The sequence below is a fragment of the Aptenodytes forsteri genome, unplaced genomic scaffold (assembly GCF_000699145.1).
Source record: "Aptenodytes forsteri isolate BGI_AS27 unplaced genomic scaffold, ASM69914v1 Scaffold136, whole genome shotgun sequence".
NCBI lineage: Eukaryota > Metazoa > Chordata > Aves > Sphenisciformes > Spheniscidae > Aptenodytes > Aptenodytes forsteri.
The window spans coordinates 1,888,735-1,908,246 of NW_008796111.1; the positions used below are offsets into that span (position 1 = coordinate 1,888,735).

General features: G+C 42.1%; 1 protein-coding gene across 2 annotated transcripts in view; it reads left to right on the plus strand.

Moving 5' to 3' along the window:
* The first annotated feature begins 5,023 nt into the window (after window positions 1-5,023).
* GPR107 (G protein-coupled receptor 107) overlaps window positions 5,024-19,512 on the plus strand; it is a 45,813-nt gene continuing 31,324 nt past the window's right edge. For both annotated transcript variants that reach the window (XM_009286931.2, XM_009286932.2), the window contains exons 1-10: window positions 5,024-5,134; window positions 9,951-10,076; window positions 10,902-10,952; window positions 11,367-11,455; window positions 12,145-12,311; window positions 14,105-14,139; window positions 14,351-14,407; window positions 15,273-15,383; window positions 17,010-17,143; window positions 18,097-18,172. In XM_009286931.2, the coding sequence (XP_009285206.2) occupies window positions 5,024-5,134; window positions 9,951-10,076; window positions 10,902-10,952; window positions 11,367-11,455; window positions 12,145-12,311; window positions 14,105-14,139; window positions 14,351-14,407; window positions 15,273-15,383; window positions 17,010-17,143; window positions 18,097-18,172 (957 nt within the window). The remainder of the gene's footprint in view (window positions 5,135-9,950; window positions 10,077-10,901; window positions 10,953-11,366; window positions 11,456-12,144; window positions 12,312-14,104; window positions 14,140-14,350; window positions 14,408-15,272; window positions 15,384-17,009; window positions 17,144-18,096; window positions 18,173-19,512) is intronic.

A 19,512-nucleotide genomic window follows, 5' to 3' on the forward strand; every position in this document is an offset into this window, starting at 1 on the left:
GGAGGGGGGGGCGCAACCGCCCTAGAGAAGAAGGAAACCCACACCCTTAAAACTGACTGCAAGGGCTGACTTCTTCAAACTCGGCTACCCAAATATATATATATATACACACACACCCCCCAAAAATAACCCAAATCCGGGAATATTGAGTCCACCATCTGTCACCAACACACTCAACGAGCAAGCAGAAAAATAACCAAATTATCTGCCTTGGCATAAATGGGGGTTATTGTAGCAATTCTGCAGGCCTTGCAGAAAACGGCCCATTTCCTTGTTGGAGAAATAAGATTGATTTTTGTGCTCGTCTTCCTCTGCAACAGCATTTATTTGAGCTGCGTCACTTAATCTGATTTTACATTTCTGTTTTTCAGCTACAAGAAATGTAAAAAGAGCTTTAGACTGATATATTTATTGCTGCATCTGTTCATGAAAGATTTCCATGGGGGAAAACAAAAAGGGAACTCATTTATTCACCTGAGGCTTATAGAGGGTGGGGATCCTTTCGATGTCAGAAGATAAAAATTGACCAGCTGCTACAAGCGTTACCTCCTTTAGATTAATGCACTTCTTGCACTGTCACTTGGCTATTACCCTACATGAGAAAGGACAAGAAAAGAATAAGTTATTAAGCTATTCCAACATTTAGAACAACAATGAAGACAAGTGTTATGTTAACAATGGAATTGCATTTATTTTTGTCCTAGTTCAATTGATTTGAACATAAGAGTAGAATGCTGCTCCTTGCACAGCTGTCTTTGAAGGGAGGCAGAGAACAGGCAACACTTTTCTTCATCATTAAAAGTTATTACTTTTAAGGACTGACTTCGTAACAACTAAGAGACACGCTGTTCCAACTCATTTTACAGCGTACTTCTTCCTGCCTCTGCCAATATATTTAAATATATGGGCCTGCCATGCTGCCTAAAGCACAACCACAATCTTCCAAGGATTCGTACTTCCGCAGACTCGCAGGGAAGGGGCACCAAAGCCCGCTGTCCTTAGACCTACGTCCATCCAGAACGCCTTGCAAAACCAGACAACACGGTTGCATCACGACTTTTTGAGACCTTAATCCATAAATACTTGAGTAAAAAGAATGTACGGGGACCAAACAGAAAGCACCACTAGTATCATCTGAGGTAAATTTGCTGTGGAATTTTCTTTTGCACAAAGAGCTGGGAGGGGAACAAGGCAAACCTGTTACACCAGCACGGGCAGGGAAACCTGTCCATGCTGAAAGATAAAAATGCTTAACCAGTTACAGAAAGATAAAGGCCAGAAATGCAAGTTTTGGATTTTGATGGTACATTAGAATCGACCATGCCAAAACCTATGAAGAGTTATTAAAATTTGTGTGGACAGAGGTTCAAGACAAACACTAAATAAAATTAATTCTGGATATTTCTGGAAGGGGACTTTTCCCTATCTTTGATTGTCTTTATTATTTACCCTGAAACTCTCCAAGACAGGGACTGACATGTTATTACTTTCAGTTGTACAGTGCCCAAAACAGCAGGGCCTGCAGCTTGGTTGGTCCCTAATTACTAATGTAATTAACAATGATGGGAGCATTAAGAGCCCTTTATGCTGAAGTAAAGTATGATGCTGGAAAGCTCAGTAGGTCCCAGCCTCAAAAGAATAATTCAAAATGATACTTAGAAATGATACTATCTATCACTTCATTACTTAATTCTCACAATCCAAATCTGGGCAACACAGAAGGTGGTGGGAGTTTTCCTTCACTGCACTGAGAACAAGGCCATGCAGATCTGTTATCTAGATACGGGCCTATTCCTGTAAATTCTGTGTTCACCTCTCCTGTTATGATTCAGAACACTCCCAGAAGTAGATCCTAAGACCAAGTAGAAGCAATTCCCTTTTTAGAAGGCCAGGACTTTGTTTAGGAAACCCCAGTCTCACTTGAAAACAGCCAGATTAGCTGCCAAATGATTCAGAAGATATTTAAAGATGATAAAATAAATCCCTGAACTACAGGTCAATCTAAACCCTTTTCTCTGGGTTTGTTTACTCATGTAAAGCAAAAAAAAAATCACAACTTTCAGAACACATACAAGCATTTCTAGCTTCCAGGATATAAGAGGAAGAGGACCCACCTTTCCCCCCCAGAGTTATCACCCTTGCAGCTGCTTCCCTTTTAGTTTTATAATTCTATCCAGATCATCCACATCCAAGACAAGGAACATAGATCTTGCTTATAACCTCTCATACACTGGGACTGAAACAGCACGAGGAAAGGAAGAGGACACACCTTTCCCTGAGGCCATCACCACTACAGCTGTTTCCTTTCTGCTGTTACAACACTAGACAGCTCATTCCCACACACAGCGGGGGACCTTGGTTCTCTTTAAATGCCCTATCAGGGCCCAGAGGGGGCCTAATTAAGGCCTGATTAAGACCTGATAAACCTTAATGGCCCTGACCAGTCTCACCTGTGGCCTCCACCCACACCCTCTGCCCATGGACTCGGGAGCCCCATTTAAGCTTTGGCCTGAGGCTTCAGTCTGTGAGTGATGTCGTGGGGGCCTCAGGGGATCTTGGTTCTCTTTAAATGCCCTATCAGGGCCCAGAGGGGGCCTAATTAAGGCCTGATTAAGACCTGATAAACCTTAATGGCCCTGACCAGTCTCACCTGTGGCCTCCACCCACACCCTCTGCCCATGGACTCGGGAGCCCCATTTAAGCTTTGGCCTGAGGCTTCAGTCTGTGAGTGATGTCGTGGGGGCCTCTAGCTCAGCCACAGCTATGGCTGGCTATAGACCCTGCTGATGTGGAGCCTGGCTCACCTCTAGGTGATCACACCTGCCTCATCCCTGTGGACTTGTCTAGCCATCACTAGATTGTGTCTGACCTTGGTTACCATCACCTGAACTGTGGATTGACTTCTCAGCTCAGCTTTGCCCCTGTCTCATTGCTATGAGCTCACCTGATGACTCGGACTATCAGCTGCTCCTAGCTGCCATCCCTGGGCCTGCCCTGCTCGCCTTGCTTGGGGATTGTGGAACTGGACCCTGAATGGTGAGGCTCCTGCCCTGCTGGCTGTGTTACCGTGCTCATCTCCCTGTCCCTCAGAGAACAGCCAGCCCTTGCTACTCCATGACGTGCCTATACCTCAACTCATGGAGTATATCAACAAATTGACCCTTAATCTGCTTCACTCCGTACTGAGGTGTACCTGTAGGCTATCCCCACGCCAAGATTTTCCTGACATGGCTGATGCCTTCCACCCAATTTCAATAGTTACCCACGATACACTTTAAAAAAAAAAAAATCTATGAAGTGTTCTAATTAGATATTTGGGTACATGTGAAAATACAATGAAGGAGTAAAGGAAAAAGATATCCAGGCTAAGTATGTTTAACCACAGTTGAGAATAACTGTACATGCTGGGAACAGCATATTTAGAGCAAGGCAAATCTTGTCTGGAAGCTACAGTAAAACATATCAATGTAACGATGAGAATTGTTGTTATAGCATATTCATTACAGGCGGCAGACAGTTTGCATATTGATAGGGGTGTTCATAGTTACGTAGGCTTCCTACCATCTGTGGGGCGTAGCTACGTGCACTACAAGGCCTGATGCTGACAGGACATCTAGCGGCACGTACAAGTTACTGCCCGGAGAAAGACTCCTACTAGAAAAACACAAGATTGTTTTTTTCGTGCTTCCAGATATTTTCTGGTACCAGTCCTGGTTTCTTTGGCTGATGGCGAGATTTCTGTTTATTTTATTACCTAAGAGTATAAAAGGGGGAAATGAAACTGTAAGAGGTAGCGGGTAACATACAGTAACATCTGAATCACCTCTATAAAGATGTGACATTCTACATAATCTTGCTAATATAAAGGTAACAAGACTATTGATTTTTCTCCGCCTATTCACCCTTGCTTGCATTTTACTACTTGCCTGGTCCAATCCAGTTGTTTATCTGGCTCTAGATGAAGAAACTTGCACAGCTGTTACTCCATACACTGGAAGGGAAAATCAGAATGTTTGAGTTCCAAGAGCTGACAGCACAGGACTCCACATTGAAGAATTGTATTTATATTTATTTATATTGGTGGCTTCCCATAAGGAAGACACATTGCACAGTCTTTCACATTTTTTTTTAGCAATGTGTTAGCCTAAAAGCCATTTTAATTGCTGCTATTCATGTTCATTTTGCTTCTTGTGTTACTCTGTTTGAGCAACAAAGAAGCCACTGAAGTCAGGCCCAATCTGCTTGTTGTTTCATTTTTAAGTGGGACTACAGCTACCAGTTTCAAACAGTTCAATAGCTGCAAAACGATTCCAGTAAGGAAGCAGAAAGCCCTTTGTTTTGTTACATATTTTTTGGTGATATTTAAAATTAATACTCTAAACCCAGCTTTAAACAGAAAGGCAGCTTTTTCAGTTGTTTGGACTACCTGATGGTTTGGACTACATCTGCTCTCACCACAGCTCCCAGGAAGAAGCTGAAACTTGCTGGCTGATGCACGGCTGAGCTGGAAGCAACAACCCCACACCTCCCTATGAACAGTGCTGCATGGCTGAGGGCTAAGACGGGAAGAGCCTCTGGCCTTCACCCGGGGGACAGAGCAGCTGTGTGGCGCCTCACCCCAAACCAGGGCCTTCCTGAGCACCTCCACATAGGACGTTCTCGGGAAGGCTCAGGGGTTCCCTTTGGCCAGTGTCCCCCTGTGAGAGCAGCGAGGGCCATCAGCAAGGAGGGAGCTGCGTCAGGGCCCCGGCCGCCGCCATGGCCCTCACTGAGGGGCCCGGGCCAACCCGTGGGCACCGTGGGAGGCAGCCTCCGGGCGGGGGACAGCCCAGAAGGGCCCTAGAAGGAGAGAAAAGGGCTGGGAAGCCACCGAACCCCGCTGACAGGGGACAAACCCCGGTGACAGGAGGGACGCGGCGCTGACAGGGGTGAGGGACAGCCCCGCCCCGCCGCGGTCACGTGCCCCCGCCGCCCCTTGACTCCGGAAGTGGCGCGGGAAGAGGATGCTGATGCTGGAATAAACATGGCGGCCCGCGGCGATGGGGTTGTGCTGTCGCGGGCCGCGATTGTGCTGGGGCTGATGCTGCTCTGGACGGGCCCGGCCGGCGCCCGTGTCCATCACCTCACCCTCAAAGTAAGGTCTGCGCCGCCTCCGGCTCGGCCCCCGGCCGCTCTGGGCTCCCTCTGGGTCGCCTCAGAGGAGTGGCGGGGCTGGCCTGGCCCTGCCCGCCACCCGCGGGCCGGGGGCCTGCTCTCCTCCCCGCGCCCCCCCCCTCGCTGGCGGGGCTGGCCTGGCCCTGCCCGCCAGCCGCGGTCCGGGGCTCTCCTCTCCTCCCCGCGCCTCCAGCTTCGTCCCGCTGCTTCCCCCCGGCTCTTCTCCCTCTTCGCTGCTTTCTGGGCTCTCCCCCTGCGCCTCAGCTTGCCCGGGCCCCGCTGTGTTCTGCTTTTCCCGTTATTTCCCCCTGCATCCCCTTAGCCCCATCCCTGCCTTTTGGCCGTCTGTTTTGTAGTCATGGGGAAGGTGTGTGAAGGGGCCTCAGAACTACGATGGTTTGAAGGTTGAAAATGTTTCATATCCTGTTAAAAGCTGTGCACCGGTTATGTGATAGAGGAACTGTGCATTTGGGGTGATGCTTTTTAAGGGCTTCTGTATAGTTCATGAAGCGCTCTGTAAATCCTCAAAGTGAGGTTGTTAATTTTGTTCTTGTCAACAACGTGCAATATTTTGCCAATAGAAACGTTGGAAGAAGTTAATGAGGTGATATATGACTAGGACCAGCATTGCTGTGTTCTTGTAGCAGTTTAGGGAGAGTGCCAAAACTGTGCAGGAGCTTCCCTTCAGTCTTTGGGATACAGTGAGTGCCAGGGGAACGTTCATGACTTATTTGTAGGGAATTTTCCAGACTATGTAGTTGTCTAATGTGCAACCGCATGAATATTGTTCTGCTTCAGGAAAAGTAAACTTTTCTCTGAAGCAATAAATTAGGAGGTTTGTGCTGGTTACATTATTGTTTTGAGGAATTTGTGACCAGCAGTTGAGCGCTGGAAGAATTTCTCCTGGGGTGATACTTTTCCCTTAGATAGAAAACTTTCAAACTGGCCTCAAGCAGATGTTCTCAGCAGCAGACAGTACGGCTTCTAGTTCCTATTAGGGTGTCTCTTAACTGCCTGGATCAATTACTAAGTTGTGGTTGCTGATTTTTACGCTCAAAGTGGGGTATGGTTTTAGTTCTGTAGGTATTTTGTGTGAGTTGCAATGCTGACCTATCAAGCACTGTGGAAAGTAGAAGTGTGTTAATGCCTTTGTCCACCTCCTGTACAAGCATGAACTTTATTGTTAGAGCACAGTCTCTCCCTTTCTACTTCGTCCGCTGCTTTACAGCGTTTATGTAAACATGGGGCTCCAACAACTGTACCCTTTCACAATGAAATCTCCCTTCTAGTGTTCTTGCCACTGGCTCCTTGCTTGCAAGTGTGCTTTGACGCTGTGCCAAGCTAAAGGCCACAGCTTTGTGTGAGTGTTTGATATTAGGTTTCCTCAAACAAGCTGTTATTGCTTAAGTTAGAATAGCCTCATTCTGGTATCTTTGTAATTAGCATGCTAAGGTGAAGCTTTTTTTGTTCTCAGAAAAGCAAGCCATGGTCTGAGCGGTTTCCTGTTCTAAAAACAACTTCTTTTATGTTTGTAAAAGCATACAAAATGACTTATTTCTTTTGAGTTAGAAAAATGATTTGTTTGAATCTCACTGTTAGACTAATCTTGACAAAGGGGACTCTCTTCCTTAGTAGCAGTTGTTACCAGCTTCATTAGTTTGAGATATGTTTAAAAACAATCAATCAAACCTACAAAAATTTACGTTATAGAAGACTGATGGAAACAATTTTCAGAGGCTTCCAGAGGTAGCTGGTAGTTGGAGTGTTTCTCTTGACCAAAAATAAGATTTTTGTTGCCTTAACGGTTGAATGCTATAATATTGAAGCCTTATGTTTTGCATAATGCAATGGCAAACTGTCTCAGAGAATGAGGAAGTTGGTCTAAATGAGGCCTTTGTCAGGCATGCAGTTAAGTTTATTGGTAGCAAATAGCCGAATGTACTGGTTTCAAGAGGAACCATCCAACTGACAACACTGTGTAGCAGCTGTGGTGTTAGTTTCTGATGAAAGTGAGTTATCTTTCCAATTAACTGGCCTCCAAAAGGGAGGTAAGACCTGTCCTATTTTATGATGCTGTCAAGATTGCAGTTTCACGTTGAATTATTATTTGGAAGATGTTATTTTTCAGTGGTTGTAAATACCTGTGGCCTTTTAATGTTGGTAGGTCTCAGGCTTCAATTGCTCAAGTTGAAAATACCTTTCACAATAATTCATTTAGTCTTACGCAAATTATAAGTCTTGCTGTTAGTCTCACGCAGATAATAAAATTCCTTCCATGTAAGGGTAAGCACTCTCTGATGAAACTTTCACTGTACTGATAGCATGATCCCAATTAGATTTTGGGTAAAATATTAAAGAATATTTTTGTGCCCATTCTGGGCTACAGGATCTTGGATACCACTTTCCTGTAATCTTATTCAAATGTTGCAGGATCAATTTTTATCCTGAAGGAGCGGGGAAGATTTTCATGGAAATAAGCTGAGAACTTACGGTATTGGTTTGTCCGTAACCTGTTAGTGATGAGTCCCAGATCATCTCTTCTCAAAGGGGCAGATTTAACTGTTAAATGCATCCTATGTAAATTAAAATAATGTGTATGCTAACAACTCAGATGCTTAATTATTCACTTGTATGGGTTCACACCTTTGTTGTAAACTTACAATTGAATAATTCTGAGGTCAGCAGTCAGGTGATTATAAATAAAAGCCAGATTCTTCCAACCTGTTATACCTCCTGTGAGAGGTGAGACAATTATTGGTAAGCCAGTATCTTTAAGCTGTCAATATGTAGAGCAGTAGGTGCTCTTGGAGGGTGTGCTGTTGCTTGGTGGCAACTGGTGACAGTGTGTATGTGATCATGTAAAGCTGAAGGATTTGTGAACTAAATCTGTAAACTCTAAGCACTCAAAGCTGAGATAAAACCAGGGAGGAAAGTGTGTGTCTGTGTTGTATGTTAATCATCTTTTGTTGGTGGGGAGCATATTAGTAAACTGGCAAAGTAAATAAGCTTAAATTGAACGGAATAGCTTTTGCAAGTATTCTGAATTCAGCAGCTGTCTCTGGTCGTGTTTACAAGGTGCAAAACACCTTGTGCTGGATGACACTGTATTCCCCCCTCATCTTCCCCTCTATCTAATCACCCAGACAAATGCTTATCTGTCCAGATGTGGTTAAATATGTTGTGCCATGTAAAGAGCTAGTATTAATCTTCTATTCTGACTGGGAAATTATGTTGAAAGCAGTGTTAAAGGAACCAGATGGGCTCATTTCAAGCACATTAAGTGACCTAGAAGCCGAAGACAACACAGCTATAATACTCTGTTGAACAAAGCATCTGCCGTGAGCCATGTGTCACTAACTTTTTTTCCTCTTCTGAGCATTAAGGGAACCATCTGGTTATTTGCCAGGTTAACTTGATTCTATTAGGGCGGTCTTATTACAGCTAGATTACAGGTTAGCTGTGTCAGGATTAGCGTCCTGCTATTAGAGTGAGTAATATTTATGCATCAGCAATGTTTTATGCAGAGATGTTGAAATTAATACCAGAGGGAAAGGAAGAGAATTTACTGTACGTTTACAATTCCTAGTGCAGTCTTCCAGTACCTTGTCCAGAATGGTTTGTTTGCCCTTAGCAGCTGACTTCTTTCCTTAGAGTATTCTGCAATCTGATTATCTTTTCCTAGAAGACAGGAGACAGAAACAGTTTTCTTATTTTTAGTGACAGCTAAAGTGCTTTAAATCACATTTTAAACTTGCTTTTTAATTTTTGTTGCTCTGTTTCTGCTTTTCTTCCAATGAATGATTCAGTAGTTTTGAGGGTCCAACTGCGTACCTATTTATTGATTTATGAATGCAAAGTAACAGGGATATGACCTTTCCTCATCTGATATGGCAACTGTGTGTAATGTTTACTACTTTTCATGTGAATCCTTCATGACCTCCTTATTTAAAAAAAAAAAAACTCACTGTACTTGAACCTCTGTCAGCTGAGCAAGGCACGGAAAGGGATCAATTTCTACAGTTTCCGTGCCAGAGTGAGAGGAAGTAAATTATTCTGCAACTAAGACTGGGAGCAGAAGAGGGGATTGGAATTTTCCTGTTAGAGAAACTAACCCAAGTAACTCTGTTTGAACACACATATCCAGTTTTCGCTATTCATCTTACTTATAAGACACAAGGCCTTGCTAAAAATCATTTGGAGGAATGGGACTACATAAGACACTTTCTCACCTACACCATACACGCAGTTTTCCAGTGTGTTAGATGTTTGATTGTCCAAACATTGACCCTGCCTAACATAGAAGATCTGATGGGATGACAATACACTGTGATACTTGTTAAACACTTGGCCAAAACCCAGCTCTCAGTTAGGTAAGATCACTACAGTCAACTAATTCCTCTTCAGTCTGTTGCTATGACAGTAACTAGCATTCAAACAGTAGTTGTCTTGATTTGTCTACAGTCTCTTGGTTTTGGTAGCAATATGTTGTTTAATCAGTGATGCCAGATGTTTAATTTCTTCCAGACTTTTTTCTTGCATATTTCTCAGTAATGTAGCCAGGTAATTAGCAAAGACACAGTTATTTAAAGTTCTTGCTGTTAAGGTTATTAGAAGAATTGATTGATTCCAGTGAAATAATTGGTTACATGTGAAGGTATCCTAAAGAAATTTGCTCTTGGTATGATCAGGTAGATGTTTTGCATGAATACTTAAGTCAATCTCTGTCACCTTGCTTCCTCTTTGCTGCTGTGGATGACTGTGTATGTGATTTGTAAACTTACTTTCCTTTCTTACAGGATGATGTGAGGCAGAAAGTGCACCTGAATACCTTTGGCTTCTTCAAGGATGGTTTCATGAAAGTCAATGTCAGCAACCTTTCATTGAAGCCACCTGTGGGCTCTGATGACAAGAGTAGCTTATCGGTAAATTACTTTGAATCCAGTGACTGTATTAAGCTTCCTGTGAAATTGCCCTTGCACTGGGTGCCTTAACTTGTTTGAGGTGTCAGATCCTAACTGGTGGTGGTGTTGGCTTTCCTCCCCACTGTGAGCCATTTATGGGGATATGTATATTGTGAGATTTATCCTTGAGCACTATCCATTCTGCTTTAAGGATAGACTTTAACTTACTGGATCCTCTGCTGAACTCAATGCGCACGTCTATAACCGTCTATATTGAACATAGGTTTCCTAAGCAGTCCTCTGATGTGAGATTTTCACATTGTTGTCCTGTTGCGTTGCAATGTATCTTGTAATCATTATATCAGTAGGTTTCCAAAACAGTGACTGTCTTATTTTTTTAACGTTACATGTTATATAGCACATTATATTAGTGATTTTAATAGAGAGACTGAAATACTAGGGTAGAAAACAGACCTATCTTCTTACTCTTCTGCACAGTTTGACCTCTTTATTACTAAAAGTATTAAAAGTTTTCCTCGAGCAAAAACATCTAGAAAAATACTGAAATAAGTTGAGTTCAGGGACAGAAGGTACTCTAGATTAGTTTGGATTTGAATCAGTATATATTTTATTCTTGGTGGATATGGATGAAGCAGCAAGCTTATCAGATTTGAATAATTTTTTTCTGTCTAATTAGGTAATGAGAAAAATAAATGGGTTCTGCCTTAAACGTAGGTTAATTTATTTAGAGAGCAGTATCTTTGACTTTCAGTGGTGCTTTGGCTTCTGATACGAGGGGAACCTGAGCTGTTTTAATCTGACAGATTCTTCTCAATTGTCTCATAGGTGGGATTCAGTTTGGATCGAACAAGGAATGATGGGTTCTCCACTTACCTGGTAAGAGTAAGAGATGTGAACTTGCTTTTCTAAGCTGGGGACATCTCGTAGTCTACCTTATTTCTTCCAACCATTCCTGGAATAAAAAAAAAAAGCCTTTAGACATGGGCAGGTTGTTAAGGAAATTCAGTTTTACAACTTGCTGGACTAAGAATATTAACCTCTACCTGAGGGGGAACATGTCCCATTTCTTATAAACAGGAGGGTACTTCAAAGATGTTTTGCTTATACTACCAGGATGAAGAAGTGGATTACTGTATCTTGAAAAGAAGAGCCTTTACATGGGCAGGTTGTTAAGGAAATTCAGTTTTACAACTTGCTGGACTAAGAATGGTAACCTCTACCTGAGGGGGAACATGTCCCATTTCTTATAAACAGGAGGGTACTTCAAAGATGTTTTGCTTATACTACCAGGATGAAGAAGTGGATTACTGTATCTTGAAAAGGAAACCAGAGCAAGATGTCTCTGTTGTAATCTTACTTCTGGACTTCAAAACTGAAGTGTGAGTAAATAGTGTACACTACATTTTAAAGTTGTTTCTCTAGTTGAAGCTAACGTAAAACTTGTGAAATTTCTTTAAGGGCTTGGAAAGCTGCTGTGTGTGTAGTTTATTTTTTAAAGGGTTACATGAGAGTTGAAGGGAGGTGAGAGTGAAAGAAAAAAATCTGCAGTATAAAATGGTCCAAGAATTCTTGCTGTATGTTGCAGGGATAAGGGGACATAGGGCAAAAGAATCATACCTTCATTGTGCTGAAGGCATGAACTTGAAGTCTTGGGTCACTTTTGCAGCTCTTGCACTGAGTATGCCGTTTTATTATTTGTCTTGAGTTACCTATTTTATGGAAGTATCTTCAAGGCTGCGTTGCTTTCTTTTGCAAGAACAACTGTAACTGTTTGTGTGGAAACATAATTTCTAATGAGACTCTGGTTACCAAAACTGAATAAACTTATTTTTCTTCAGCTGCTCATGTATTTGATGTAAACATATAGTGTGACTTCTCCCACAGTGATCAGTTCAATGCCAGGCTGCTGTAAGTCATGATCTGGTTCTTGCCTGTTCTCTGCGGTAAAAAACAAACAAGTCAAGACAAGTTGATTTTCCTTTATTGGGTATATGTAGGCTATGACAGATAGCCTCTTTATGAATGTTGATTTGCTTCCATTTTGTATAAAACTTCTTTGTTTATTTAGTGTGAAAGTACGGTTCTCTGCAGAAGCTGCTTCTTTGTTACCTAAAATTTCATTCATGTCTGAGGAAAATGTTACTGCCTTAAGTACCAAGCTGCTAAAAACTCCAGAACAGAGCAGTGATTCTGGTAAAAATCCTACGAAGACCAACCAAAATACAGACAGCAAAGGTAAGCCTGCTAAACCTGACCTATATGTGTTCTCACTACTAGTTCCTCGTTCATGTGCATCCAGCAGTGTGTTGTGGTCTCATTCTGGGGTCCCCTTGGGCTAGAACTTGATGCATGGTCTTATGTAAACCTGTGCGTAGAGCTACCTTTTGGGCTGGAGTCTCTCCTGCTCAGTGATTTCTGTTAACCAGTTCTGTTGATCCAGCAGAGACCTAACGTGACTGTTGGAGACCTACAGTACCTATGAGGAGGGGTTGAGGTACTTGGTTGTCTTTCGTCTGGCAAAAAGAAGGCTAAGGGGGAATTTGATAGCCACCAACAACTAGTTGAAGGAAGGTTAGAAGAACAATGATGCCAAGCTATTTTTAGTAGTGGCACACAATGCAACCGGTGGCTGTCCCCCCTTATTAAGTCTTGGGTGTCTCAGATTGGATGTTAGGAGGGAAAATAAGACTTTCCTAGGTAGGTATTCCAGCACTGTAGCAGATCACTTGTGGAAGTTGTAAAACCGCCATCCTTTGAGGTTTTAAACACTTGACTAAACAAAGCTAGGGCCAATGTGATGTAGTATTAACACTAGGCATGCTTTGAGTCAGAAGTTGGATTAAATACCTTCACAGATCCTTTCCAGCCAATGTTTGTATGAGTTTGTTTGTATGTATGTATCTAAAGAGTTGAAATCTAGTCTGTCACTTAAAAGCTGTGGGGATGGAGAAGTAACTATACCAGTAACCTTTCTTGGAGGCACAAATCTTTGTCTGGCTTCCAAACCAGCAGACGAAACAATTTTATCTCGGCTCTGATGGGATTAGCTCTAAACAGTTGACGTTATCCCTTCCTGGAAGAGTTTAGACTTCAGATCAGACTGCTGAGCAGTCTGAGTCTGTCTTGGCCTGTCATGTTCACAAGCTTTGATATTGTTGAAAATTTTGCACAGCTGTTCTAACAAGTCAAGAACTAAAGCTGAATGGCACTGAAGATAATTGATCTGACAGCTCTAGTTTCGCTTTTTCGTGCGTTAAATGTGTAGCATGCACATTGACAGTGTACTGAGGTGCGGGAGCCAAAAGCAAAGCTTAAGTCTTGAACTTTTGCTTCCTGGTAGAATGGGATGACCTTATGTTTGAAAAGCTTCTTACAGGAGTGGAGTGAAACTGTGAACTTGACACACACACACGTGCTTTACTGAAGTCTCCTGTCAATTTAAGGTTCTCAAGTTCAGAACAGATACTGACTTGGCAGGTCACCTATGCTTTTGGTTTTTGTTTGTTTGTGTTTTTACTGGGGCCTTGCTCAGTAGAGAGCTGAAAACTTTTTCCTTCCCCAGGGCTAATTAGGACTTCCATATGTTTGTCAGGCCATGTATTCACGTCCAGATTAAGATTAGTCAGTGAGATTAACAGTACTCAGTCATGACATTAAAAGTGATAGCTGTAGACTGTATGAAACAAGGCTGTAGCCTGCATCTGGTATAGGTCATCTGCCTCCTGCAGCACTGAAATTGGAGGGATTGGAAAGATTTCCTGGGTAGGCTTTTGTAGAAGGTGTAATAGTAGAGAAGCCTATCCTAGCATTTGAGGATGCATTCAGAATGAATGCTAATTGTGGGAAGACAACTGGGAGGGTAAAGAGGGACTGGAAAAGAATCTCTGTTAATGATTATCTAGGAAACTGTCACGCAGACAAGTATAGGAAGATTTGAGTAAAGTATTGGCAATGTGTAAAAGGTGCTAGTCTATAAGGATGTCTAAATGCAAATACACTAAATGTACCATTAATACTTTTATCTCTAGATAAGAAGTCCAAACAAAGTACAACATCCCCCCAGGTAAGAAACTATCTGCTGTTCTCTTTCAGAAAGAACTTGGGGGAATATTCCAGTATGAGCATAGCCAGAAAGTGGAGGGTATGATTTCTCTATTGGTCTCAGCTTCCACTGTTAAATATACAGAATGCAGTTTTGATTGTCTGGATGATGCAGCCAAATGTGGTAGTTACCTTCTTAAAAAAAATCTGAAAGTCTCTTTTCCTTTTCCTAGAGCATAGTAGAACAAGAACATCCTGTTCACAATGACAGAGGAACATTTTCATTTCAGGTAGGATGTCTGTCAGTGTCTAGTCTTAATGTGTGCAGACAGTTCCTTCACTGTACTACTTTGTGAAAAGTAAGTCTGTTGCTCCCTACTGTAGTCCCCATTTCTTTGGTATAGATGCCTCTCTGATGGCTCAGTAAGTTTTTGAGTGGACTCTTGTTAAGAACATGTGCTGGAAATTTCTTTCTTCGTAAGGTGTGGGATCTGTTTTAAACTGTCCTTGGTATGATGCAGTTCTTCTAAATATCTTAGTCTGTGAGCCTCAGCACGTTAACGTTTACCGTGATGCAACTAGTGCATACAGATTTCTAACAAGAAATAGCTGTGACCTGACTGATGATTCACTTAAGGGGAAGATATTCTGTATGAAACCAGATTAATGCTTTGTTTTAGCACACTGGTTCTCTTGTTTGTTTTATAGTAACCAACAATCACGCATTTTTAAAATGTGTTATGTGGCACAAATCTCACTTCCATAGCTATCACAATTTGTATAGTTGGGGGAGGAACAGAATAGCTGCTTATGCTTTAGGGCAAGTTTGATCAAAATTTTACGCTTCACCATGTTAAATATACGACACTTCTTGTTATCTTTGGTGAACTAAGCTAAACACTGATACCTAAAGGTCTTCGATAAAGGTCTTGGATCACCAGAGTGCATAATTATAGACAGGTACAATGATTTTGCATCTGGAATTCTGTTGAAACTTGCAGATACGTTGGTATCCTCAGAACAGTATGCTTGCTGAAAGGAACCAACTGACCCTAAATGACTGACTTTTTTCATGCTTCAGTAGAGATGGCTTCTTACCAGGGCAACCCTGTTGTGAATGAGAAGAATGCTGACTTTCCTATTCCTTATTTTCAGTTTTTCTTTAACATCAGCTCTGATAACCAAGAAGGTCTCTACAGCCTATATTTCCATAAATGTGTTGGCAAGGATGGGCCGACTAATGATCAGCAGCTATTTAGTCTTGATGTGAGTATAGCTTCTAAAGTATAATTAACTCATTCACTTAGACTGAAATATACAGCTTTCAATTCCAGTTTGTACACCAAGCACACACTGTACATGAGTGTATATATGGGGTGGGAAGTGGTTCAGAGTTGTGCATTTAATCTCTGTAGTGGCATTTCTGAAGGAAGCAACTGCAGTAAGAAGAATTAAAATACTAGTTTTGGAGAAATGTCTGGAAATCCGAAGACTGTGTGTGGGCTGGGTTGTGACTAGATGCTGTAACGAGATGGGAGCTAAAACAGCTGTTCGTGTTTTGCTGAGCTCAAAAATCACTTTTTCTTTACACAATTGCAGATATTAAGGCTGTTGCTGCAATCTAAATTGTTGGTATTTGAATTCAGTGTTTTTGCTTTTTCTGGCCTAATTAAAGATGCATTTTTACAGTGTTTAGACGCACATCTTAAAGGCAATATGTTATAGCAAATGTCTTATTTCTTTTAACATCCAAGGGTTCGGTCCTATGCTCTTTTGAGCCAGAGTGCATTATCACAGCTCAGGCTTTCCCTTCTTTCTCTTTCCCGTGCTCATGCTGGCATCCATGCTGGTGTATAGTGAGCTCTTCTGTAATGAATCCTCTCATTGACTGAGGTAACTCTCAGCCAGATCAGACCCCTGAACTGCTTTTTACACGGTTGTGCTGACGCTACTGCAAGGGAACATGTAGGTGATAAAACTTAGCAGCCCTACCTTAACTCAGACTAGACTACTTTAAATCTGCTTCTGAAGTTGTATGTTTAGAAGACCATATTTTGAATTGCTGTTTGTTGCTTTGACCCACTGAAGAAATAGGGAAGAGAAGAAAACCTGGATAACTAACCTGCTTGGTTGTATTTAGAGATGCAGGACAGTTTTAGTACTGCAAACTAGTCTTGATGAATTATTTTAATGAAGTCCTAGCTCATATAACCAAGCTGTTTAGGGGCATAAATAGGATGTTAAATAAAGCTTCTGTTTTCTCAGTCACAGGGTAATAGGCTTGCAGCAGGGTGCTTCCTTTCTCTTGACAGGTGAAGAAAGCCACTGTAGTAATCCTAAGAGTCAGTTTTTCAGCTATGTATGACACTCTCCATGCCTAAAATCAGGACTGTGCTAAAAAAACCTGCTTGTTTATGCAAGGTTGCAGATACTGTTTCTGAATCAAAGGTGGGCAAATTCTGAAGTTCGGTATAGCGAACAACTATTCTTTGGGAAAATTACTTTGCCTTTCTGAATTTTGTTGCATAACTGAAGCACTGGAAGGAACCTCTGTCCTTTTCTGCTTTTCAAGGAGATTATTGTTGTGGGTGTAATTTTGCAAAATGTGTTGAGATTCTTGAGGATGAAGAGTTGCTTTTATTTTTTTCTTTAAGAGTCTCAAACAGTCACCACTTCAGAAAAGCTAATTTTAAATGAGTGAATTTGATTGTGAACTTTACTTGTTAACTCAGTGCTTTAATAAAATATTTTTTTCAACTGTACACATAACACCTTTAATATTCAGATAGAGATTACGGAAAAGAATCCTGATTGTGAACTGTAATTGTTAACTTAGTGCTTTAATAAAATATTTTTTTTCAACTGTACACATAACACACCTTTAATATTCAGATAGAGATTACGGAAAAGAATCCTGAAAGCTACCTCTCAGCGGGTGAGATCCCACTGCCAAAACTTTACATTTCCATGGCTATCTTCTTCTTCCTGTCTGGGACTGTATGGATCCACATACTTCGTAAACGCAGGTGAGCAGACTAGTTTGGTGTCAGTGACAAGTATGGGCCTACCTTGTTTGACTTTTATTTTTTATTCCTCCTCTTATAATGTCCAATTCACAGTCAGATTTAATCACTTAAAACTCCAAATCTGGCTCAATATTGTGTGCCTAATACCTACAGTTTATAGTTGAAAACAGCTACTTCCGTCAGTATCACTGTTGCAGACTATTGTTCTAAAGTTATCAAGTTTTACGTTAAGAAATTCTTCATGTAGTGTGAAGTGCGTGATATAAGTGCCACGTTAAAATATATTGTGGCAACAAATAAACAGGAAATTCCTGTAGTTGATGACAAAAGGAGAGCGCTGTTTGAAAATAAATAACAAGAAAAACTTGATCAAACTTTTTTTTTGTATGGGGAATGGCAGCTTATGGCAGTGGAAAGCCATAAACATTTTGATTATAGTCAAAAGTGGTATGAATTCCTAACTGAAAACCATGCTGCTTAGTAGTTAAAGCATAGCAACAGAAGCCAGGACCACCTATGATTCCGCTTTGGCTTTACCTCTGACTTGGTCTGAAGTTCACTTGGTGATCAGATTATTTGGTAGTCTGGAGTTCACTTGGTGGTGTGGTCTAGTGACTTGGGGGCGGAGGGTGGAGTAATACGTTTGAATTATGTTTAGCAAATTTTCTAACAGTTATGATCTATATATGCAAGATGTTCCTATGAATTACTGTTTTTAATTAACCCAAGTATTAGAAATCAGAGTTGTAGAACATGTAGTTGAAATGTTGTTCAGGATGTTGCAAAAACTTGGACTGCAGCATTCCAGGGAGTCCTTTTACATTAATAGTCAGCTCAGCCTGGGAGTTACTGTTTGACATTTATAGGTTTTAAAGAAATACCCTTGGGAACTGAAATTTTTACTGCTGGCTTTTAATTGATGCTCTTCCTTCTCTTTTTTTTTTTCTTCCCAGAAATGATGTCTTTAAGATTCACTGGCTAATGGCAGCCCTCCCTTTCACAAAATCTCTGTCCTTAGTCTTCCATGCGGTATGTAAAACGTCTCTGCCATAAGTTGTTCAGCTAGGAAGTAGAAACATGGAATCCAGGGCATGCTGTTAGAGAAATCGGCTTTGGGGTGGAGAATGGGAGGGAGAGAAGTGTCTTTCCTATTGAAGCATTGGAACTGAACTGCAGCTGTTTGGTGGAAGTGATTCAGTTTTCATCAGCAAATTCTGACTTTAAATACAATTGAGATCATGGCCTGAAGTGGTGAAGCGGCAAGCATATATGAGAGTTGAATGAGTCCCATGAGTTCTTATGTTTTGGCCATCTGAGGCTGGCCTGAAAGCTTGAGCTATGGTGCTGCTTCAGCTACGTGGCTTGCAAAAATGTTAATAAATGGAAACCTTGATGAATGTTTGTAAAATGTTTGTATGGTGTACTGTAGCAGACCTAATATTATAAGGTCTAACACTTTCAATATGTAAAGTCTCTGTTGAATTGTATTGACTTTGCCTTTCCACTGGAAAGAGCTCATAAACAAAGGTCATGGTAAGCATTTAATCCTTCAATGCTTGTGCCAGCTATGACCTTCACCTTCATGTTCATGATAGGGTAACTGCTACAAACATTTTTGGAGTCTAATGAATTTAATCTGGTTTCCAGTGAAAGTGAAACTAGAAAGCCCCTAGTCACCCAATGCAACTGAACTTGAACAATGAATGAATAAATAGGTTACAAATGCAGTTGTTTAACTATAGTTAAGTGTGGGAGCTCTGTGGGAAGGATGTAGATTGTATGAGATATATCCACTGACACTTAGGAAATACAGCAAATGGAAATGTGGTGTAACCGCCACCAATCATCCCTCGCAGAGGCGATCAGCTCCAGTGCAGGCGCGTCCCGCTGCGGATCGTGGTGTACAGGGGGGGTTTCCTGAGTCAGGGAACCCCAGGGGAGCGCAGGGACCTGCCGGGAGCCGGCAGCTCTCATGAGGGCGGCTGACGAGGCATGTGCAGGCCAGGAGTAATGGCGGCCTCTCCCACAAACAGCAGCCCCGGGGAGCGCTGTGACCAGGACAGGCAAACAGGGCGTGGTGCGTCAGCTGGGGTGTGGCACAGCAGTTTGCACGGGAAGGCGCTTCTTCAAAGGAGGGGCATTCCACGGGCCGAGTGGGAGACTTGGAGTACGTATAACCCAGCAACCGGCCACCATTCTGTGATCATGGCAAAGGTCAAGGGCGCTCATCCTACCTGACCCTCAAGGCAGAATGGCGGGCACTTGTCTGAGAACAAAGGCTGCGGCTCTGGCTGGGGGGTCTGCACCATCTACCCCAGTGGTGGCCCATGCCTCCACCCAGTCAGAGCTGCTGAAGGGAGAGGCTGCAG